Source organism: Balaenoptera borealis (assembly GCF_965194805.1).
Source record: "Balaenoptera borealis genome assembly, chromosome: 19".
NCBI lineage: Eukaryota > Metazoa > Chordata > Mammalia > Artiodactyla > Balaenopteridae > Balaenoptera > Balaenoptera borealis.
In genome coordinates, this window is record NC_138878.1 from 16,982,210 (window position 1) to 17,007,006 (window position 24,797).

At 44.3% G+C, this 24,797-nt stretch overlaps 2 protein-coding genes and 1 pseudogene across 4 annotated transcripts in view; 1 reads left to right on the plus strand and 2 right to left on the minus strand.

Annotated features, from left to right (window-relative positions):
* Nucleotides 1-10,247, minus strand: part of HAS3 (hyaluronan synthase 3) — a 229,423-nt gene extending 219,176 nt beyond the window's left edge. The window contains exon 1 of the mRNA XM_082369887.1: nt 10,198-10,247. The gene's annotated coding sequence lies outside the window, so the exon portion shown is untranslated. The remainder of the gene's footprint in view (nt 1-10,197) is intronic.
* CDH1 (cadherin 1) overlaps nt 1-24,797 on the minus strand; it is a 76,579-nt gene that overhangs the window by 10,656 nt on the left and 41,126 nt on the right. For both annotated transcript variants that reach the window (XM_082369806.1, XM_082369805.1), the window contains 9 exons: nt 17,756-17,979; nt 13,395-13,538; nt 13,114-13,269; nt 12,223-12,367; nt 9,348-9,523; nt 8,955-9,083; nt 7,214-7,396; nt 4,385-4,629; nt 1,657-1,802 (listed from right to left, as the gene is read on the minus strand). In XM_082369806.1, the coding sequence (XP_082225932.1) occupies nt 1,657-1,802; nt 4,385-4,629; nt 7,214-7,396; nt 8,955-9,083; nt 9,348-9,523; nt 12,223-12,367; nt 13,114-13,269; nt 13,395-13,538; nt 17,756-17,979 (1,548 nt within the window). The remainder of the gene's footprint in view (nt 1-1,656; nt 1,803-4,384; nt 4,630-7,213; nt 7,397-8,954; nt 9,084-9,347; nt 9,524-12,222; nt 12,368-13,113; nt 13,270-13,394; nt 13,539-17,755; nt 17,980-24,797) is intronic.
* LOC309617545 (protein CEBPZOS pseudogene) lies at nt 10,610-11,971 on the plus strand (annotated as a pseudogene). The gene has a single exon. The product of its transcript is annotated as a protein CEBPZOS pseudogene (transcript).

A 24,797-nucleotide genomic window follows, 5' to 3' on the forward strand; every position in this document is an offset into this window, starting at 1 on the left:
TGGGCTTAGTTGCTCCGCGGCATGTGGGATCTTCCCGGAGCAGGGCTTGAACCTGTGTCCCCCGCATTGGCAGGTGGATTCTTAACCACTGCCCCTAAAATTCTTTTTAATTAAAGAAAACTTTAAAAAATGTTTTTAAATAAGATAATAGATTTTCTGAAGAAACTTCATTCTCCTCTTAGACCTACATCCAAAGTATTGAGTCATGCACAAAGTAACACTTGAAGGAATATATTCAAAAGTACCATAATTTAGCCATTAGTATTAGGTCGGGGGTCAGCAAACTAAGGTCTTCCGCCCAAATTAGGAACACAGCTATGCTCACCCCTTTTCAAACTGTGTATGGCTGCTTCTAGGCTATGATGGCAATAGAGATTGTACGGTCTACAGAGGCTAAAATATTTACTCCCTGGCCCTTTACAGGAACCTTGTCAACTCTTGGTTACCTCCAGGCCAGGCTAGGGAACTCCCGTGCAGCCAGAGACAGATGGCCAGCATAGCACTGCTGCGCAAGCCATGGGTTAGCTTCCCCTTTACGCAAAACATTTCTGCAAATGGAGCCCCATCATGGCTCTCTGCTGTTAACCTGCTGCCTCCCAAATGACAGCCCCAGGAGCAGGTTTTAGATTCTAAATGACTAGGCCAGGGTTACCCCTCCGCAGCATGCTCAGAACGTGATGAAGGCTACATCACTCATTAGCCACCCATCCAGCCCCACCACGGGCTTACTCGCCTTGCCCTTTGCTTTCCGGATTGTCAAATCTGGAATTACTACCTCGGGAGGTTGGGGAGGGAGAGGGGAACAGATTCAATCACAGGAACTAGCAGGTCTCTTTTAACAGTAACTCCACTTCTGAATATCTATCCATGGGAAACACTTGCCCACAGAGGCATGTACAATGATGTTTACCTGTCACTCACAAAAATAATGGAGAACTGGAAATAATCCCTGTGCTTTTTCATGTGTGAATGGTTAAATTATGCTATATGCAGATGACATCATTTAATTGAAAAGAGGTAGATCTATAATGTGCCAAGATAGATCTCCGTGTCTTTAAGACATATGTTCAAGGAAAAAAAATTAAACACGCATAAGACAATGGTTTTTATAATAAAAACAAAAATAGGCTATAAACCAGATAGTGGCTTTATAATAAACCATATTTCTATATGTTTATAAATGTATTCGAATACACAGAAACAGTCTGGAAGGAGCCACACTTCGCTAATAATGATGATGATGATAAAGATAATAACAGTCCTTACAGAGCACAGACTAGGTAGCAGGCACTCTTTCAAGCACTTTTACATAAATTAACTCATTCAACCTAGATGGGGTATTATCATTTTGTTGGATAAAGGAACTGAGGGACCTAAAAATTAGGTAATAAGTCCAAGTTCACACAGGTATTAAGCTTTGGTCCTAGGATCTAAACCCAGGCAGTCTGGGTCCCATGGGGTTCAGGTACAGAGGGAGCAGTAAAAAGGAACTTCTGCTTGGCCTAAACTCTGTGCATTTTGGACAATGCTTTGAGAACGCTTTGTTGAAGAATGAAAGAAGAAGAAAGAATTCATGCCTCCAAAAGGATAGGGGCAAGGCAGTGAGCTGGTCAGGAGGGTGAAGCAGCAAAAACCAAATGGTAAGGGCATCCTCACCATTGTCAGTGGCTATAATGAGGGCCATGTACGTGCTGTTCTTCACATGCTCGACGTTCTCTCTGTCCAACTCAGCCCGAGTGGAAATGGCACCCGTGTCCGGATTAATCTCCAGCCAGTTGGCAGCGTCCCTCCAAATCCGATACCTGGAAGGACACAAGCTCTGATTTAGAACGGGAACAGCGAACGGTAGGTAGCTGAAGAAGGTTAAGGTTCCTCTTTGTTGATAGATACTTCTAACTTCCTTATTTCAAAAAAATAATGACTCCTACAGAAATTTTGCCAGAAAGGTTTGATGAACATCCATGTACCCTTCACCTAGATTCATCCACTGTCGATATTTTGCTATATACAAAAGTTGATACACACATATACATAATTTCTTGTTTTGCTGAACCATTTGAGAGTAAGTCGCAGACATGATGTTCCTTTATTCATGAAAATGTCAGTATGTTTTCTCCTAAGAACAGAGGCATTCTCTTACATAACCACAATTTGATTTTCAATTTCAGGAAATATAACTTTGATATGGTACTACCACGTCATACATGGTACATATTCAAACTGTAGATTTCCCCCAAACTGTACCACCCTCCCCACACCCCTGTCCCAATCCAATCCAGAATGCAATCCAGGATTAGGCATGGCATTTAGATGTCAGATTTCTTTAGTTTCTCTCAGACTGACCCCCCCCTAAAGCGTACAGCAGTTCTCAAATGGTCACGGTATGGCACCCAACACCCCCGCCATGAGCATTTGGAGATTTGGGTTAACATGGTGACTTGGGAGTATGGTGCACTATTGGCATTTAACGGGAGGTGCCAGGGAGGGTAAAGCTCCTTCTGGTCTTTCACAGCCACCCCCCAAAAAATTATTCAAAATGCCAAGAGAATCCTGTTAAGCCACACCTTATTAGGAATACCAGAAACAGAAGAAACGTAAGCATGAAAAACAAAGATATACTGCCCAGTTATCTATCGAGGTCATTGAAAGGCTCAGAAAGGGAAATAAAGAAATCGAAGGAGGAAAGGGTCTTGGATACCTGTGGGCTTATCCTCACGTCCTTAGAAGTGCAAAGCAATGAACTACATATATCAAGTGGTCTTTATTCCAGGGGTAAGGGTCTCTGCAAACACTGTTAAGACTTGGTCCTTGAACTTCCCCAAATAGATGCTTTGAACTATCTATTTCATTACTACAAGCTAAGATATCAACACAGCATGGAAACCATACAACCCAAGGCTTTAATCACAAAACAAAAAATCCTACAATATCACGATGCCACTAACACACCCAGCAAAAATAATAATTACTTAATGTCAAGTCTATGCGCAAGTTTCTCTATTTGCCTCAAGGGTGTCTTTTATAGTTGGATTGTTTGAATCCATCTTTAAGCATAGTCTACACATTACAATTGGTTGATTCCTCTCTTAATCAATACCCTTAATCTAAGCAGTCACCCTCACCCTTCTGTCATTATTTGCTAAAGAAACTGGGTCATCTGACATAGAGCTCCCATATTCTGCATTTGGCTGACTGCTTCCTCACGGCATTTAACTTGTTCGTTCTCTGTACGGCATCCAAATCAAATCCTAAGGCTTGATTAGATTCTGTTTCAACCCTTCTTTTCTCCCCCAAATATAATATTTAAGTGGCACTGTATACATGCTGTTGAATCACTTCGAGTGGCACTTAATATTGGGCTGTCCTTGCTCTTCCAGCAGATGTTAAAATCTATCAGAAGGTTTGGATGGTCCCAGCTTGGTTCCTCCATTTAAAAATTCCTCATCATCCTTGACCTAATGACTCTAGCAGCCATTAATATCACTACCTGGATCCTTTATATCCGTATGGTGCACATGCACAGTTTAAAGCTATTTATGAGCCCTTCCAGTCAGGATAGAATTAGCACTTCCCAGAATAACTCAGAAATTGAAGCTGCACTTAAACTTCATGTTTGTTTTACGTTTAATAAGTCACAGGCACTGATACTAAAACACAAACACCTCCCCCTCCAAACAAGAACATGCTCAATTTATTACCAAGTGGGACTCTACACTGGATTTGCATAACCTTTTCTCTAAATAGTTCAGAGCATTCTAATAGTTTCCTCTAAAGTAAATATTAACAGGTAGGAATCCCTCTCTGAGAAGACGAAGTGACCGAGGCCTTTGTTATCCCTGGAAATCATGCTATTACTAAAAAGACGCAGATGTGCCATGCTTGGATTTGTGCTTAACAGTCTTCCCTTTGAGTTTCCACCATTGTCACACTGGAGCACCAAGTATGTCATCAGACCCAGCTCTCAAAAGAATAAGAACATCCTTTATCTTACGTGGCCACAGTGGTGTTGCTGTTGGTTGGTTTGTATGTGTGTTTTCAGCATCTGTGGCTGTGATTTACATTACAAAAGTGCCTTCAAGTTTACAAAAAAAAAAAAAAGAAACTGTAAGCTACTTATAGCACAATACCACGTATGTAAATTAAAACCACATTCCTACTACACTAAGTGAATTCAAAGAGAGGAAGCACAGTAAACCGACAATGGCTGACTATGGATGGAATGGACAAGGTGCGGGGAATGGGGATAAAAATATAAATAAGCCAAACAAGAGAAGGATCTTCCACAGACCAATGATGATAAAAATGCCATGAACGAAATATCTTATACATACACGTACGCACACAGCCAGTTGCTGCCAGTCAGTGGAAAATCCCTCACACTTACGTGATCTTCTGTTCCATAAATTTGTCTGGCTCCTGGGCGGTGTAGGACGTGATCTCCAGGCCCAAGCCGAAGTCCTCGGGCACTTTCACTTTCTTCTGAGGAGGCATGAAGATGGGGGCTTCGTTCACATCTATCACGTCCACGGTGACGGTGGCTGTGGAAGTGGAGAGAGTGACCTCAAAGGGGACCGCATTAGTCACTGCCACATACAGGATGTACTGTTGCTTGGCCTCAAAATCCAAGCCCTAAAGAGCAGAAAAAGTACATTTTATGTTAGAAAAAAAAAAAAAAAAAAAAACATTAAATCCTTAACTATTGTTTTTTGGTTAGCAATATATCAGTGGTTCTCACATCTGGCTGTATTAAGAAGAACTAACTTGGGCTTCCCTGGTGGCGCAGTGGTTGAGAGTCTGCCTGCTAATGCAGGGGACACGGGTTCAAGCCCTGGTCTGGGAAGATCCCACATGCCGCGGAGCAACTGGGCCCATGAGCCACAACTACTGAGCCTGCGCGTCTGGAGCCTGTGCTCCGCAACAAGAGAGGCCGCGATAATGCGAGGCCCGCGCACCGCGATGAAGAGTGGCCCCCGCTTGCCACAACTAGAGAGAGCCCTCGCACAGAAATGAAGACCCAATATAGCAATCAATCAATCAATAAATAAATAAATCTTTAAAAAAGAAGAACTGACTTGAGAACTTTTAAAGAAAACACATGCCTGGACCCTAACCCCAGAGCCAGTGAATAGGAATCTCTGAGGTTGGGGTCTGGACGTCAATATTTTTTAAAAAGTTCCCAATGACTAACATGCAACCAGATTCATGTTGAGAACCCCAGGAAAAGAATAAAGATGAGCTACATGAAATCTCAAGTGGCAAGCCTCTATTAACAAACGTAGCACATTAAGTCATTTATTTACCTGAGACCAGTAAGAATGTTCACATCCTATGTTGACATGCTGCCCGTGTAACAGCAAATGGACAAACGACCCCAGCTGTCCACCTCCCTAACCCCAGTAAGTTTAGTGGCAAGAATATGAAGCTCAGGGCTTCCCTGGTGGCGCAGCGGTTGAGAGTCTGCCTGCCAATGCGGGGGACGCGGGTTCGGGCCCTGGTTTGGGAGGATCCCACATGCCGCGGAGCAACTGGGCCCGTGAGCCACAACTGCTGAGCCTGCGCGTCTGGAGCCTGTGCTCCGCAACAAGAGAGGCCGCGAGAGTGAGAGGTCCGCACACCGCGATGAAGAGTGGCCCCCGCTTGCCGCAACTAGAGAAGGCCCTAGCACGGAAACGAAGACCCAACACAGTCAAAAATAGATAAATAAATAAATAAAATTAAAAAAAAAAAAACAAAAGAATATGAAGCTCAGAATCAGTCGTCAGTGAGCTCAAATCCCGGCCAGGCCATTTCCTTAGCTGTGTGATTTGGGCAATAGAACCTCTGGGTCTGTTTCCACACCTAAATAAGTAGGAAAAGGAACTATCTCACAGAGGCACTGTAAGGGATCAACTGGAACTTTTATGAAGGACCTTGTGTACGGTGGGAACTCAAATTACTACCTTTTTTCTTTTGGTGATAGAATAATAACACAAAACACTGACATCAAATGTTTAGTGGGAGGACTTCCCTGGCGGTGCAGTGCAGAATCTGCCTGCCAATGCAGGGGACATGGGTTCAAGCCCTGGTCTGGGAAGATCTCACATGCCGCGGAGCTACTAAGCCCGTGTGCCACAACTACTGAGCCTGCACTCTAGAGCCCGTGAGCCACAACTACTGAGCCCACATGCCACAACTACTGAAGCCCATGCGCCTAGAGCCCATGCTCTGCAACAAGAGAAGCCACCGCCATGAGAAGTCCATGCACCACAATGAAGAGTAGCCCCCGCTTGCCACAACTAGAGAAAGCCTGCACACAGCAATGAAGACACATCTCAACCAAAAATAAATAAATAAGTAAATTTAAAAAAAGAAATGTTTAGTGGGAGTTAAGATGACATACTAAGTGATTCAGAAATGAAGGGTCTGCTCACTTGCTCAAGGGGAAGTCAAACCTCTGGCGCTAAGCTAGGGATCCATTCATTAACTCTTTGACTAACTTCAACAAGGAAATCACTCAACTTCTTACTGTTCAAGTTTCCTAGACATCTTTCACAGGCTTATTTGCCCTTCTTCTAAAATCATCCAGCAAAATAGCAGAGACCATAAACCATTTTTCTTCTCATTTGCAAAATGGATATGGGGGGGTGGGCAAATGTTTCAGAGAAAGAACGTATTGAAACAGATGGTACAGACTTCCCTGGTGGTGCAGTGGTTCAGAATCGCCTGCCAATGCCGGGGACACGGGTTCGAGCCCTGGCCGGGAAGATCCCACAACTAAGCCCATGTGCAACTAAGCCCATGTGCCACAACTACTTAAGCCCGCGCACCTGGAGCCCGTGCTCCTCAACAAGAGAAGCCACCGCAGTGAGAAGCCCGCGCACCACAATGAAGAGTAGCCCCCGCTCGCCGCAACTAGAGAAAGCCCGCGCGCGGCAACGAAGACCCAATGCAGCCAAAAATAAAAAAAATAAAATAAAATAAATAAATTTATAAAAAATAACAATAATAAAAATAAAACAGATGGTACTTCCTTTTCAATTTTAGGGTGCGGTGTGGGAGCGTCCTGATTTCTCACATGAGCCTGAAGAGTCACTGCAAACCCCACCAGAATCTGGGAGAGCTGCCCTCCCCCACCCCACCAAGGCCACGCTAATCTACTTCAGAGAAGACACCAGGGGACAAGGGCCTCTGGCTGCGCTGTCAATTTCTGCATCTTGCCAGGAACCATACAAACCTTAGCCGTCTTCAAAATGCCATCATTGGTTACTGGGTCTGTGATGACAACAAACTGCTTCTCGTTATCGTTTAATATTTTGTAAACGGCCTCCCACGCTGGGGTACTGGGGACGTCGGCATCGGTCACTGTGAGTGTGGTGATGACCACGTTAGCCTCGTTCTCAAGCACCGACCCCACGTACTGCAGAGCAAAGAAAACGATGTGTCACTTAGCACATACTCAGACCCAGCAGTGGAGCCAGGGTTCAGGGGGCTTAAGGAGTCCTTTCTTGAGCCCAAGCTTTGAGATGAGTCTTGGAAGAAGTGCCCACCCTACCAGCATGGCCCTTATTTCCTGTTGGTGGAGCAAGCCAGCACCCAGGGGCCCTGTGAGTACCTGAAAGAGCCAAGGCCCTGGCTGTCCGTGCCCCTCAGCATACTCTGGCCCAACTGCTGACACTGTAGTTTATCCCCCATTCCCGTCTTCCCCATCACTCTCAGTGGTACCAGTAATTTTCATAAATGTCTGGTCATTACAGTCTTCTACTTAAAACCCTTTGATAACGTCCCACTGCACTCAGGATAAATTCTGAAATTCTAAATTCAGTCCACAAGGTCCTGTAGGACCTGGCCTCATTTGGTTCACTACACTGACTGTTTTTCAGTTTTTGCTATTCATCAAGCTTCCTTTTGATGTGGGGCATTAAACTGTCTTTCTTAAGCCTCCTGTACTCACAGTGTCTAGGTTAGAGTGGCAGACACCGCTAACTGTCTACTGAATATCCACTCTCCTCTACTTCATTAACTACATGGTTGATGGCAGCAATGTGCCCAGAGAAAATACTGTATTTCCAGTCTTCCTTGCAGACAGCAGTTGCTAGTAAGAGGTAAATGAAACTTGTGGGATGGGTCTTCACAGAAATAAGAAAACTTGACTTAACATCAAGGCCTTATGCCCCCTTGCCTTTGCCTTCTTCCTGAACGAAGCACAGATATGGCTGGAGCTCCAGCTGTCATCTTGGGCCACAAGGTGACATTGGGGATAGAACCCATGTACCAAGGACGGTGGGAAAGCAGATAAAGGAGGCTTGGTTTCTACTGACTGAGTGGACTATCTGCCTCTGGGCCGTTTGTGACACAAGAGAAAAAGTCAACCGTTTGTTTAAACCACAAGAGTCAAATCTCTGCTACTAACCATTAAGCTAATTTCTAAGTAACACAATAAGGTTTCAGGTTCTTTCACACAGCTCTCAATACCTTCTCCTTGACTGCATTTAATATAATTATACACAATAATCAATATAAGTTGTCTAACATCAACCTAGCTAGACTATAAACTCCACAAGAATAGAAGTGTCGTCTGCCTTGTTTGTGATAATATCCCCAGTGCCTAAGACAGTGCCTGGTATAAACCCAGAGAATATTTGTTCAGTGAATAACTAAAACCTGGTAAGACCTGCTACCAAGATGAGGACATGGAGTCAATAGGTGCTTTTTTTTTTCCTTTTTTTTTTTTTTTAACATCTTTATATGGAGGTTCCTTAAAAAAAAACCTAAAAAGAGGTGCTTTTTGCAACTTCAGAAACCTGTATCAATAGGCCCCAGGCTGAGGAGGGCAGAGACAACTGACATCCCAACCTGCCTGCTTTTTCGCTTCAAGTTTACTAGTCTGGGAAACGTTTCCAAAGGGTTCACCCATGAGATACTGGGAAACAACCAAGGACCTTTGGAGACTCCCTAAGGAGGTGCAGGGTTATTACCGTGGTTGGGTTGAAGATGGGAGGGTTATCGTTGGTGTCAGTGACTGTGATCACAGCTGTTGCGGTCGTGCTTAAGCCGTCACCTTGAAGGTCTGCAGCCTGAACCACCAGGGTATACGTGGGAAAACTCTGTAGAGATCAAACACACCCGAGTCAGGACTGACAGCCACATCAGGCACAGCCCAGCCCATCGCATAGAAACAGATTATTTTCTCATATGCTTAAATGCCAACCTGCCTGCCTGCCTGGCCCCAAACCTCTGGACAAATGTTTAGATACAAAGCTCAGAACCATCACCATACTAAGCAGCAGCTGGCCTCGGCAGAGTTTTACGTCATCCAGACGATCGAGCTATTTGCCCTCAATACCCTCTGGATCCTCTTGACCCCTGACCTCCCGGTCCAGCCCGGTGGTGAGCACACTGATGACGCCCGTGTCCCTGTTGATGGTGAACATTTTGTTGTGTGGCAGCACAGGCTCTTGGCTGAGGATGGAGTAAGCAATGGCAGCGTTGTAGGTGTTCACATCATCGTCTGCGTCTGTGGCTGAAACCTCCATCACAGAGGTCCCTGGAAGCAAAGGAGAAGATTTAGTCAAGCTACACTTTAATTTCCAAAATTCTGACCAAAGCGCTAGGGGAGGAAGAAAGCATTCCACCAAACGAGCAAGTGGTGTTCCCAGAACCCAGCTTTTCCAGAGGATATTTTGGGTGGGGAGTGTGGGTGAGGAGTATGGGGAATAAATAACCTTAAACTAAAACATTTTTGCTGTGTCTCTTATACTGAGTGAACAGTGTATAAAATAGGAAAAATAGCAGAAATTTCCGTAATTGGCTTCTTAGCCACAGCTCCACCTGAGAGAATGGTCATTTGAGATTGTTGCCTTCAAGGTAGAAGGAAATATTTACAACACTTGTGACAGACAAAGTACTAGTTCCCAGAATACCTAAATAACTCTTCAAGAATCAATAGGCAGGGCTTCCCCAGTGGCGCAGTGGTTGAAAATCCGCCTGCCAATGCAGGGGACATGGTTCGATCCCTGGTCCGGGAAGATCCCACATGCCGCGGAGCAACTAAGCTTGTATGCCACAACTACTGAGGTTGTGCTCTAGAGCCCGTGAGCCACAACTACTGAGCTCGTGTGCCGCAACTACTGAAGCCCGCGTGCCTAGAGCCCGTGCTCCATAATGAGAGAAGCTACTGCAATGAGAAGCCCGCGCACTGCAACGAAGAATAGCCCCCACTCGCCGCAACTAGAGAAAGCCGGTGCGCAGCAACGAAGACCCAACACAGCCAAAAATAAATAAATAAATTAATTTAATTAAATTTTAAAAAAAGAATCAATAGGCAGGGACTTCCCTGGTGGTGCAGTGGTTGGGAATCCGCCTGCCAATGCAGGAGACACAGGTTCGATCCCTGCTCCGGGAAGATCCCACATGCTGCAGAACAACTAAGCCCGTGTGCCACAACTACTGAAGCCCACGCACCTAGAGCCTGTGCTCCACAACAAGAGAAGCCAGCACAATGAGAAGCCTGCGCACCGCAACGAAGAGTAGCCCCCACTCACCCAAACTAGAGAAAGCCCATGCGCAGCAACAAAGACCCAACATGGCCAAAAATAAATTAAAAAAAAAAAAAAAGAATCAATAGGCAGGCATGCGCAGCCCCACGAGTACGCGCCTCAGGATAGCCCACACTATGGATCCACTGGCAAAGCAGATCTTTAAAGGAGTTTTAGTAGCTGAACTTGTGGGCATTTTTGGAGCATATTTTTTGTTCAGAAAGATGAATACAAGCCAAGAGTTCAGGCAAACAATGAGCAAGAAATTCCCCTTCATCTTGGAAGTTTATTGCAAGTCCACTGAACACTATGGAATGTACGGAATCAGAGAGAAAGATCAAGAAAAGTGGCTGAACAGCAAAAATTAGGAATTTGACCATCAATCAAGGTTTGCCCTATTTTATAGTATCAGGCAAGATTAAAACTCTAAAGCTGACATGGATGGATTTTAGAATATTTAAGGTGAAATGTAAATTCTAATTAAAGCAGTTGTTCTTTGGACTAACCGTGAAGAAATTGATGGAACGATTGTTTATTATGTTATAAATGGAGTTTCATTTACTACTCATAATAAAGTGGTTCTCCTTTAAAAACAAAAACAAAAAAAACAACTCCCCTATAATTCTGTATAAACCTTTCAAAATAGATAAAATACTAAAACATCTATTTTTAATATTTATTACATTTTTTCTTTTCCATTACAGTTTATTACAAGATGTTGAGTAAAGTACCCTGTGCTATACAGCAAGACCTTGTTGTTTATCTCATTTATCCCCCTTTCCTCTCCCCTTTGGTAACCATAGGTTTGTTTTCTGTCTGTGGGTCTGTTTCTGTTTTGCAAATAAGTTCATTAATATTTATTACATTTTAACTCAAACATTTAAAATCACATTATCTAAAAATATATTAACTAGAAATATTGCTTTTATCCATTTTCACTTTACCTGAAACAATATTCAAACTCTACATCAATGTCTCTGGTACTACTGGAGCCCTTCTGGAATAAAATTTGTCATTTAAAAAAAAAGAAAAATCAATAGGCAAAAGACAAACAGCCCAAGAGAAAAAAAAGGGCAAAAGACTTGAATAGACAAGTTGTAAAGAAAGCCAGCTGGTCAGCAAACATATGATAAGATGCTTATTTAGCCCATTAATAATCAGAGAAATTCCATTTTAAGTTATGTTGAGATATAACTACACACTCAACAGATTGGCCAAAAAAGAAGTCGAACAATTCCATGATATATATTGCTGGTGGGAGTATAAATTGGTTCAGCCACCTTGGAAAACAGTTTGTCACCAAGTAGAAAAGTAGGCAAAACTAACAAGACATTATCCAGGGGTAAGTACACACGTGGTAAAAGATAAATGAAAGCAAGGGAATGATTATCACAAAAGTCAGGGTGGCGGCTGTCTTTATGGAGGAGGGAAAAAATGTGATCAAGAAGGATTGTACAGGGGCTGTAAACTACTAACAAGGATCTGTTACTTAATCAGGGAAGGTTGTTCTTAAACTGCTCCTTGCTTAAACTGGGCCGAAACATTTTATACATATTTCTATAGGTAGGATGTTTTACACACACACAGTGTCTTCCAAAGAAGTTCTGTGCATATGAAGGGCCTGACCCCAAACGCCAGCCCCAACACTTGGGGGTGCAAAGAATCTAAGTGTCTTGATGGGTGTTGATCTCCTCGTTGCTGGACGTACCTGGAAGAGCGCCCTCCATGACAGACCCCTTGAAGACCTCCTGGGTGAACTCAGGCTTGTTGTCATTCTGATCAGTCACGGTGATCACAATCTCCATCGGCTCCTCGATTGCTTGCCCGTTCGAAGACACAGCATGAGAGAAGAGCTGCAAGAGCCAGGTGAGGGTTACTCGGGAAGACGAGGTGGGAGAAGTGGTCCAACCAGAGCAGAGTGGGCTCCACCCGGCCCCCACTCCCTCCCACTCAAGTATGCACCGCCCCCCCTCCCCAAGCACAGAACTTCTCCCACACACGTGCTGCTGCTTCAATGAGGTCATGACACTGGTTAAGACCATGACCTGTGAGACCATGGGCTGGAGAACACATCCACCAGGTCAGAGCCCCATTTCCCACATAAGGGCTGGGGGCCAGGCCTAGGAGATAAAGGTGGAAGCCTAAAACACTCTGACTGGTTCCAAGCAGGGTCGAATTTGCTCTGGCTGCTCGAGTCTAGTGTTCCCCCTGCAGACTTCCCTGCGTTTGGCATCAACGCATTACCTCCCAGCTTCCCTAAGCTCACACTGCTCTCAAGGCCCAGAAATAGTTTTTGTTCCCCAACATCATCACCAGCCTCTGCCTTTGTGTCAGGGACTTTGAGTCCCAAGAACAGGTTGACACCTTGGGTCTAAAATCATGTCTGATGCCTCAGGACTCTCCCCACTTTACTCCTAACAAGGAAAACATGAACAGCCCCCAATTTTTGCAGGTTCTCCTGTCATTTCTCCTTATCAACAGGTCTAAAGTTAAGCTCTTCAAATGTCCAGAACATCTGATCTATGATCAGCGTGAGCTGACCATAAAAATTTTGAAAGGATGTAACCCCATCATTAACAGGCTTCTAAGAGACACTCACAATGTACTTGGCAATGTCTTCTCTATCCAGAGGTTCCGTCACCTTTAGCCATCCTGTTTCTCTTTCAATAATAAACACATGAAGAGGGGGTGTGTCGGCTCCTTGGCCAGTGATGCTGTAGAAAACTTTGGTTTCTTTGTCCCTGTTAGATTTGATCTGAAGACAAAACAGAAAGAAATGAATTAGCAAGGAAGGATTCTGACATTGGCTCTTTTCCCCTTCTCTCCTTGGTCCTTCTCTGCCAAATTCCTCCCAGAGAAATAGAGAACTTCCTTCCGTACCTGAACCAGAGCCTTAGGAAATGGGCCTTTCTCATTTTCTGGGCAGCTGATAGGAGGAATAACCCAGTCTCTCTTCTGTCTCCTGAGACCATGGTGGGAGCTGGGAAATGTGAGCACTTCTGTCTGGGTTCCAGAGGGAAAGTCCTAAAAGGAAAGAAGATGAGGAACAAAATGAGATAATTCAGGAAAGATGATATGGGCCGAACAACCTAGGCAGTCAGCATCTCCAGCCTTCTGAGGGCAGGTCATGGTTTTCGTTTAACAACAAAATAAAACAGCCAAAACAAACCCCAACAGACCCCTTTTACCATATCAGAAAGACGGTTTCCTCTTTTGATCCTTCTTAGTGTGCAGAGTTCAGTAATCATTATGCACACACGATGACATGTTTGAGGGTTTGACATTATTTAAGAGTTATTTCAAGCTTATATCTCACATCTGTCATTTTTTAAAATATTTTATTTATTTATTTATTTATTTATTTATTTATTTATTTATTTGGTTGCACCGGGTCTTAGTCACTGCAGGTGGGCTCCTTAGTTGCGGCTCACAGGCTCCTTAGTTGTGGCTCGCCAGCTCCTTAGTTGCAGCACGTGGGCTCCTTAGTTGAGGCAGGTGGGCTCCTTAGTTGCGGCTTGTCAGCTCCTTAGCTGAGGCTCACCAGCTCCTTAGTTGTGGCATGCGAACTCGTAGTTGCAGCATGCATGTCGGATCTAGTTCCCTGACCAGGGATTGGACACAGGCCCCCTGCATTGGGAGCGCGGAGTCTTATCCACTGTGCCACCAGGGAAGTCCCACACCTGTCATTTTTAATAGGACATTATGCTCCAATGATTTACTATCAGAGCTTATTCAAAAATTAGATATTCAGGTGTTTTTAATATTCTTTTCTTTTATATTTTTCCTAGTGATATAGGTCTCCAAAGTAGAGTTAGCCTAAGTGGGTAAGTTTTGGGGACTTGCTACTTTGTGATCAATACTAATCCCTTAATCTCACTGTGTTAGTATATCCGTATGGTTTCCATTTGTTCTAACAGAAGTTGTTTGGATGGGAACCAAAAGTGCCCTTTGAGACTCGTATTGAACAGTTTTCATGTGCGATAACTTTATGCATACACAGGGAAATAAGATAGCTGAAGATGGAAGGAAAGATCTTCCAAATTGTTTAAGTGTTTTAAAGTGATTGGTAGTAACACAGTAAAGGTTCCAGGACAATTCCATCTTCCATCCTCCACAGAGTCACCCATCCCTGCCTGTCAAGTGAGAGTCAAGCCTTGCTTCCTGGGTTTGAAAATGTGACTCAAAATGCACAACACAGACATGAAATATGACCAGATATCATCACAAAATCCTTCCCAATCCTGCATTCCTGTGTACTAGTCACTCACACACCCCTTAAAACACACCCTCTGCATGAACCTCCTAGAGAAGCAGTCCTGCCCTGGCCAAGGGCAGGCTCTGGAACCAGGCTGCCTAGCTTTGAATCCTCACTGTGACACCTCACCTTCCTGGGCTGATTATTTAACTTCTCTGTCCCACACTTTCCTCATGTCTAAAATGAGGATTATATTAGTATCTGCCTCATAGGGTCCTTGGAAGGATAAAACGTGATACTAGTATTGCAGTAAAGCACTTAGAATAGTGCCTGAAACATAGTAAGTGCTCAATAAATGCTAATGATGAAGATGATAGTTGGATTGGTTGTAAAACACTGAGTTATGGTTTTAATGAAGTGGAATTTGGGATTTGACCTGAGCACAGGAATAAATACTAAACTGATTCTCAACACGGTATCCTAAGCCTAAAAATGACCATCTTGCACAGCCATGGTAAAAAAAACAGGCCTTGATGAATGAACGCAAATTCATTTGCCATACTGAAGAGGAAGGCAAAGAGCACACCTTGCTGACATCAGGACTATGGAATCTTTTCAGAGAATGATAATAAATAATGATGAACATTGTGCTGGCAAAACATAACATTAACATCTTCATGTGTGAAATTATTATTATTTTTAAATAAAGATATTTATCTATCTATCTATCTATTTATTTATTTGGCTGTGCCGTATGGCTTGTGGGATCTCAGTTCCCTGACCAGGGATTGAACCTGGGACCACGGCAGTGAAAGCCCGGAATCCTAACCACTAGGCCACCAGGGAATTCCCTACATGTGTGAAATTAAAGGGAATCGTGCCTAAACATACTGAACATGGGATCCATCTCTCAGAAAAAAAGGATACCAGACCAAGAAAATCCATCCAGCCAAAGAGACAAAACTGGAAAGTTAGATCTACTTATATTTTTCCCCCAGCTTTCTTAAGGTATAACTGACAAAATAAAAATTGTTTGTATTTAAGGTGTACGATGTGATGTTTTGATATATATAGGATCTATTCTTATATGAATTAAAAGAGAGGTAAGATTATGACCCCTTCCAGTGTAGGGCCACCTGGCACCACAAGGGTCCCTTGAACTAGGGGCAAACCAAAGTCAACCTCAAACCAGCTGTGGTAGAGTTGCCACTTACCGCTCAATATCCATTCTTTCTTATTTAAAAACAAAAATCTCTCTTTCTCTCCATCTCTCTGTCTCTCTCCCCATATATATATAAATTTCGTGTCCAACAATGTACCTAAGTAAAACTACATTTCCTATACTACACTTGTAGCTAGGTGTGACCATGAAGCCAAGTTCCAACTAATGAGATGTAAGCAGAAATATTGCTTCAAAATTCCACAAAGCCTTCTTTAAAAGGTAGACAACTAAGTGATACATTTTTGGGCTTCCTCCCTTCCAACTTCCTACCATCCAGAGGAAAGGTATGATAAATGGAGATCCAGCAGCCATCTTGGATCATGAGGTATCACTGAGGATGGAAGCCGTATGCTGAGGATGATAGAACAGAAAGGAAAGAAAGAACCTAGCCTCCTGATGACTGCAAGAGTCTCCATACTGGCCACAACTTACCACTGAATTGCCTTAACTTGAAAGAGAAATACTCTATTTTACATAAACCACTGTAATTTGTGCTTTTCTATAATATGTATTTGAACATAATCATGAAGGCAGATGGCAAAAGTGAAGAGGAAAAGTTGAAAAACCAACTTTGTTTATATCTGTGGATCATAAGAGGTTTCCACACACAGCTGCCCAGCAAGAACTTACCAGGCTGGACTTACATGAATGATGGAATTAATTGGAGACTTAAGTCAGGAAGCCATGTTAATTTAGTTCCCCACATTTCTGGTCTGGCCAATTACACCAGGGAGAAAAATCAGATCTATCAGGACTATTAAATTCCTAGAATCTCAACAGTCTTCAGGGAGAAAGACAAGAGCCAGCCTGAAAGGCCTTGGCATTTACAGTACTTCCACACTCCCAACGCGATAGCGGGATACAACTAGAATGGCCCTCCAGAGAGACGTTTCAGTAGGCAGCGCCATGGGAGCAGTTTAGAAACTGGCAAAGGCATTTGGCTTTGGGTAACAATTTCCAGAAACATTCTTGCCAAGAACCTGGGCAGACATGTATCCTTTCATGTGTGGCCAATGCACCCATCTGTCCACTAAGTATTTACTGGGCTCCTGGTACGTGCCAGGCCTAAGGGCCAGGCACTGCAGATACAATGGGGAAGGATCCTGTGGAGATTATAGTCCAATCAGGCGAAAGCTTCCTGCTGATTCTTCCCCTTCTTTGCCAAGGCCCTCTCCACTAGAGACACGAAGAGCAAAATGACCAGAGAACTGAACTCGTGTTCATTGTTCCTCTGGGAAGGGAATGAGAAGAACAGTTAACAATCACTGAGTACTTATCATACGCCTACCATAGTTCCAGCATCTCACATGTAATAATTCATGGAGTCATTATTATCCCCATTTTACATATAAGGAAAGTCAAGCACAGACAGATTAAATAACTCCCCCAAGTCTACTCGGGTAGTAAATAGAAGGGCTGGTACCCAATCCCAGACAGAATCCATGCCCTTACCTCCTATTCTACACTACCTGCAGAAATAAGGTAGTGTATCTTGCCATCCACCCAACAACAAAAAAAATCCACAGCAAGAACTAGTTCAGTTAGACCAATGGTTCTCAACTAGGGGCTATTTTGCACCCCTTCCGCCCACCCCCAGGGGGCATTGGCAGTGTCTGGAGACAATTTTGGTTGTCACAACTGGCAGAGTGCTGCAAGCATCTAGCGGTTAAGGCCAGGGATGCTGCTAAACATCATATAGTGCAAAGGACACACCCACGGCAAGAAGTTATCCAGCCCCAAATGTGAATAGTGCCAAGGCAGAGAAACCTGGATTAAGCAGCAAACTAAAATAATAGTGAACTTCCAAGAAACACTCCAACGTACATGATGATGGTGGTGGCGATGGCGGTGCACTACTGCCTTCAGGGTCACTTTGGTGGAGAGCTTCCTGCGGGTGGAGTCCCAGGCGTGGACAAGAAAACTCATCTCTGGATGATGAAGGTGTAAAGGCCGTTTGACTGTAACCACACCATCTGTGCCCACTTTGAATCGGGTGTCATCAGAAACATAGACTGTCCTTGGTAGACCGGTGCATCCTTCGAAACTCACTGCAGGGCATAAATCACAGTGATTAGGAAACTGAGGAGATTAAAGAGCATTCCTTCTCTAGAAATCGAACTTCATTCACCCACCAAAAGCCTGACTCACACAAAACAGTCACAAGTAAAACAGACCACAGTCAGGTGACAGAAGAGCAAAGATATCAAAGTAGTGGATGCCATCATTATGTTCTTCACAATTATAGGGCGACTTAATTGTGGTCTGATTCTTTTCTCATCTACTTGGAGACTGAAAACAGTAAGCTGTCTAGAAAGTAACTTCTCCTTTTCAATAACAAAAAAGGGCCTCTCCTTCAGATGGCTCTTGACGATATGAAAAATAACTGAGATAGAATATCTATTGAGTCCAAAAGTTTGAGACCTAGGTACAGTGAGATGCTGTGGATTAACTACATTTAAATAAACAGTTTCCATTTCAGTAAACAGTGGCAGATAATAAGAGGGAGGCATCACAGCTACATGGTTAAGAGTAAGGACTTAGGCAAACTTTTTAACCTCTCTGAGCCTCAGTTTCTTCATCTTCAAAATGAGGGTAATTATGGTGCTTACCCTCCCGCCCCCAAACATGGTCTTCTTTTCCCTGGCAAGGGTGGGGCTCAAGTCCCAGCTCTGCTTATTAGCTCTGTGACCTTGGGCAAGTCATTGAATCTCTCTGTGCCTCAGTCTACCCATCTGTAGAATGAAGTCATCGATAGCAACTACCTACTAGACTTGTTTTAAGATACATAGAACATGGGAGTTCCCTGGCAATCCAGTGGTTAGGACTCCACATGCGTGACATGGCCAAAAAAAAGAAAAATAAAAAAGATACATAGAACAGTGCCTGGCACATAATAGACACTATTAAATAAAAATTTTAAAACAAATGTAGCTTTGGTTAATCATTTATTCAATTTTCCACAAAAGACATGGATAATTGTGATATTCATTAAGTACTGATTATATGCTTCTTTTCCGAGGCATTGAGAGGTAATGCCTGCTTGCAATCTGAGGCCCAGTGGAGAAAGTCATCACTGTCAGTTAGGAGAGACAGTGAAGATTTCATAGGAAAGTCTTCTACCTGAACGTACAACACAGCAAGACAAATGCAAAAGACAGAAGAGAACTACTTGGGTGGGGGAACTTAGGATCAGTGGCTTAGAGACAAAACTATTTAAAGTTTTATAGTTATTAAAGTATTAAAACTCTAAAAGTATTAATACCCAATGCTGGAGAAGCTGTGGTGAAAAGTGTCTGCACTAAACATCAGAGTCCCAAAAGACTCATTCGTTCAACAGGCTTCCATCAAACTATTTGTCAGAAACTGTGCTGGGCTCTAAGGATGAAAAAAATTCTGTGAACAAATAGACAAGGCACCTGCTCCCCTTGAGCTTACACCGTTGTGGAAGAGATGGACATGTAACAAAACCAAATCTCAGGTAGTGACAAATGCTAGATATAAAGGAATTAAAGAAGGTGATACAAGAGTGACAGGGGAAGAGGAAGGTGTGGGGAGGGTGTAACTTATACTGGATGGTGAGGGCTGGCCTCTGTGAAGTTGGAGGCGTCTTAGTGGGGACCTGAAGGAGCCAGCCTTGCAGAAACCTGGCTCAAGGGCCTTTCAGGCAGAAGGAACAGTTGATAAAACAGTTCTTTCTGGGAAATTCTCAAGTTGGCCTGTTCTCCTCCCTTTCAAATAATTGCCCCCTCATTCCTCCAGTGGGAGTTCGATTTTGTCCAAGAGATCTTTTATAAAAATTCCTACTTTTGTGCCAATTTTGCACGGCTAGACACCTCTACTTGCATAAGGATCAGGTCTCTGCCAGAAAGCCCTATAGCCAGTTATGATGTCTAGACTGCAGTTTTCATTTCTTCCACTAGGGGTCACCCTTGCAAACTTTTCTGAAACCAACAGCCCCACCCTTGCCAGAGAAAGTTAAGACCATGTTTGGGGGCAGGAGGATATGTACCATGATTAGCCCCAATTTGAAGATGAAGAAACTGAGGCTTGTGGGATCTTAGTTCCCCGACCAGGGATTGAACCCGGGCCCTCAGCAGTGAGAACGCGGAGTCTTAACCACTGGACCACCACGGAATTCCCTGCCATGTCCTTACTGAGTGGCCTTAAGCAAAATGCTTAACATTTCTGGGCCTCAGTTTTCTCTACTGGATCCTGAAGGATTCCACTGAGTGAGCCCACCTCTTCCGGGTTTTGTGAGGATTAACCAAGACAGTGAATGCGAGCACATTTTGAAAGTGAAAGAACAAAGCACGTGCAAGGGGATGAGGATGATTTCTGTGCATTTGAGTAGACAAGCTAGAGGACAAGCATTTGCTACATGAACAGATGAACCAAAAAATGACAAAAGAAGCAAGAAGAAACACAAAATCCTTAAAGGATGGGCAGATACTACCCTTTAAGTCTAAAATAGGAATTTCTGGGGCTTCCCTGGTGGCGCAGTGGTTGAGAATCCGCCTGCCAATGCAGGGGACACGGGTTCGAGCCCTGGTCCGGGAAGATCCCACATGCCGCGGAGCAACTAAGCCCGTGAGCCTGCGCGTCTGGAGCCTGTGCTCCGCAACCGCGATGAAGAGTGGCCCCCGCTCGCCGCAACTGGAGAAAGCCCTCACACAGAAACGAAGACCCAACACAGCCATAAATAAATAAATAAATAAATTTATAAAATAGGAATTTCTTTTCAAACTAGCAAAACAAAATGTTTTTCCAATAACCTTCCCCCAACCCCACCCCAGCAGAAGTAATGGGGGCACCGGACTGTGTTCGGGGCTTGTCATATTAGCAGGTAACAAGAGCTGCCCTCATTTTTCACACTGAATTCCTTTTCCCAACCAGCCCAAATCTGGGCAGTTGGGACAAGCATGATTGGACTTGCCAAGGGTGGTGGCCTGAAAAAATGAAAATGGTTTTGCAAATAACTTAATGCAAGGCTCTTAACCTGCTCTGGGGCATCTCGTCTGAATGGTGGTTAAGCTCCGCCCTTTGAGAAGTGACAGAAGTAGTGTGCCCACGACAGGCAGGCTCAACCTGAATTTCCAGGTGCTCATTATCTTTCTGTGCAACCTGAGCCTCTGGGCTGACAAACTAGAAATTATAGGAAAGACCAAGGGGATCTCCAGCTCCGGGAAGGCTCTGGGAAGCTTGCTTTCAACCCTGGCAAGGGCTAGGCAGCATCTCAGGGTACGGTGAACACTAAGGCCAGCATGTAGGAGTAAACAAGAATGGCGAACTGTAGAAACCAGAGGATCAGTACATCGGAATTAGGTATATTTGAACTTTTCTACAATAAAAAGTTAAACAAAAATAAAGCTAGCAAAGGACGAAGTCAGCTTTGTCCTTTCCTAAACTTGTTATTTGGTCACTCGGTTTAGAAACCTAATCCCGAGAGCCAAGAACCCAGTGGCCATCTCTAAATGGGAAGATCTTTTCAACACCATATCATCATTATCGCCATCAAAAACTACACATTCAACTAATAGCTTCAACTACCTTTTATTCACTATTTTCTTAATATTTAAACAAGTGACAACACTATGTGTCAGGCTCTCTTCTAAGCACTTTACAAATATTAACTCGTGTAATCCCAGAACTCTTCGAGGTTGCTACCAGCAGCATCCCCTTTTTAGAGATGGAGAAACTGAGGCAGCTAGTTAAGTGGCAGAGCGAGGACTGGGACCCAGGCAGTCTGAGAGTTCAAGTGCCTGACCATTCTTCCTCGTGCCTGTCTCTACAAGCCAGACCCTTGCCCTGCGCTCTTTAAGTCCAGTTTTCAGACTGAATCCCACGCCCGCAGTCACCCTTTGGTATTAGGCATCACCATCCCCATTTTCTTTGCCCTGAATTAAAGGCTGGTGGATACTCTGGTTTCTTTTCAAAATACATAAATTCTTCGCTTTTTACTAAAGGCTGGTGGGAGGAGGGGCCAGGCTGTTGGATCCCAGAGTGAATGTTCTTCACCACTGTTCCCATATGCAAAATGGGGATGGAATACTTATTATGGAAAAACAAAAATGAAAAAAGACATTCTAGAACAGTAGGAATTCTACCCAGCAGGAGGTTAGCAGTAATTTGAGTGGAGGTGGAGGGAAGATTGAAAAAAGTACGATTGGAGGCAGTTTTTTAAAAGGTGCTTTCCTTAAATGTTTTTGTATTATATGGTGTGTTACAATTACAGTAAATTACTTTTGAAAACGACAAAAGTAAGAGTGACTTAAAAAGTATCTTTAACGCATTGTGACTCTTGTATGTTGTTATTCATCCTACAAGTGCCCCATTTTCTTGCGAATTCTGGCAGAAGTAGTAGCTTTAATTACTACTTCTTCACTCTGCAAGAGATGACTGAAGTTCAAAGAAAAATTAACCCCAAGTTCACGAAAAGCTTTTTGGTCCTGGGACAGGCTCTGAGCGCTCAGCAACATTCTTTGCTTGGAATTGCCATTGTGCCACGAACAGTCCTGCTTGAAGGATCCCATTTCTTCTCCCACCCCCACCCAGCTGGAATGTGAGTGGGTAGGAACAAGACAGTCTCCTAAGCCTCCATATATTTCAGGGAGATAGAAGGACGGGGCCTGCTATCAAAGCCAGCTAACCATAGTTGAGTTATCTGGTAACGAGTGGGATAACCCAGTCTCTTAGAAGCAACTACTTGAAAGTAGTGTTTCCCCCACACCACACACAAAGGGGTACCTTATGGGTTGTCTCCCACTCCTCAGAAAGCATTTCCCATAGCTAACACCAAAGAACACTGCATTTACCTTTGTTTCAAGGATCATTGGACCTCAGCGTTGGAAGAGAAAATTACACACACAACCTCGAGGGCAAGATCAGAGAGCCTTCTGAGGCTCCTGGAGGTCCCGGGGCCACACTGCCATAGTGTACCCCCAAATCAAGGGCTTTGGTTTCTAACTTAAATACTCAAGATAAAGGACAAGAAGTCTAGGTTGATGGATGAAAGGCACCCTGAGGAGACAGACGTGTGTCATCTAGCTGGGCAGGAGTCCCTTCTCGCCAGTAAGTAGCAATGTTTGTAACTCCAGCCACAAAGCCACAGTTCTCCACGGGTACCACGTCCTAGAAAATTTCTTTCTAGGTTCCATTTTCTTTGATGGCACTGGGCGATTCTAGAATGTCTTCCTTTGGTGGGTGTCCACAAATTTACTCACCATTCCAAGTTTAATGGGCAGCCATGCTCAGCAGAACAATACTTTTATGTTTAAAAAACGGGAGGGAAAGGGTGATGAGGCCTCCAGTTTGTCCACACTCAGGGGATGTTGAAGAGATTCAAGTTGCACTAGGAAGACTATCTTCTTAGCCCCGATAAGTCTCCAGTTATGTGTGTCCATTTGCTACTGAGAACTATGGACAGTAACACAACCTAATAGACTGACTAGACACAGCAGCCCTGGGTGGTAGACTCCAGCAGCCCTAGCTTCTAAAAGAGGAAGCAGTCTCTCAGAAGCCTCAGTGAAGAGACTTGGCCAAGCCACACAGCTATGAAGTGGCAGAGCCTGTGGTCTGATGCCCCATCAGGACTTAACCACCAGGCAGCCTGTCTCTTGGTTTGATAAGCCATTTGCGAGACTAGTTGCTAGCTGAATGGCCACAGGGAAGTTAGTTCACACAACAGAATGGGACAGGTGGAGAGTAACCAGAATAAAAATAGCCAAGTTTCCCTGACCCCATCTTCCCCGACACACACTCCCTCCCTCCCTCTCTCTTTGAATGAATGCGGCACCTTGGAAATCCAGTTCCAGGGCCTCAGAAAAACGTAAGGACAGTCAGACAGCCAAGCAAAGGAGGAAGTTTTAAACTTTAGATGTTAAGAATGTTCCCCCTTAGGCCACCACGTTACATAAGCTGAAATAAGTCAGAGTTCCTCTGATAAGCCAACTTAACTCCCAGACAGTTTTCTGGGGAAGATGAGCAGCTCAGAATATCACATTGTACAAGCACAACTTGCAGGTGTGTCCACAGAGCCCGTGCATTGTGCTCCCAGGGCGTCCTCGGCTGGGGCACCCGCACCCCGTCAAATTGCCCTTGTAGACCGGCAGCTCCCATGGGATCCCAGGGATGAGAAGTTTACTTTCATGAAGCTTATCGAGTTCTTTCTCCCAGCCTCCCAGCATGTCCTTGCCCAGAACAAATTATAAGTGGGCTCCATCTTCATTTAACTCACACCCTAAAAACAGATGTCAACAACGGGCGCTGCCTGGGTGGGACGCAAGGACCAAAGTCTCCTCCACTTCTGTTTCCATCAAAACAGACTGGGGTGGGGCTTCCCTGGTGGCGCAGTGGTTAAGAATCTGCCTGCCAATGCAGGGGACAAGGGTTCGAGCCCTGTTCCGGGAAGATCCCACATGCCGCGGAGCAACTAAGCCCGTACGCCACAACTACTGAGCCTGTGCTCTAGAGCCCAAGCGCCACAACTACTGAGCCCACGCACCCCATCTACTGAAGACCCCGTGCTCTAGAGCCCGCACTCCGCAACAAGAGAAGCCACCACAATGAGCAGCCCGCGCACCGCAACGAAGAGTAGCCCCCCCCCCACCGCAACTAGAGAAAGCCCGTGTGCAGCAACGAAGACCCAAAGCCCAAAAATAATAAATAAATAAAAATAACTAAATTAAAAAACACTGGGGTGGAGAGGGGGGCATCAGTGCGCAGAGAAAACAGTGAGGTTGCAGATGAAGGACATATTAGCCCAGGCCCCTGCAAGGGGGAGCCCACAGGATAAAGGGGTGATCCGTCACCCTGGATTTTTCCCCCTTTGTCTTAAGGTTACTCATGCCGCCTGGATCACTCCGGCAGC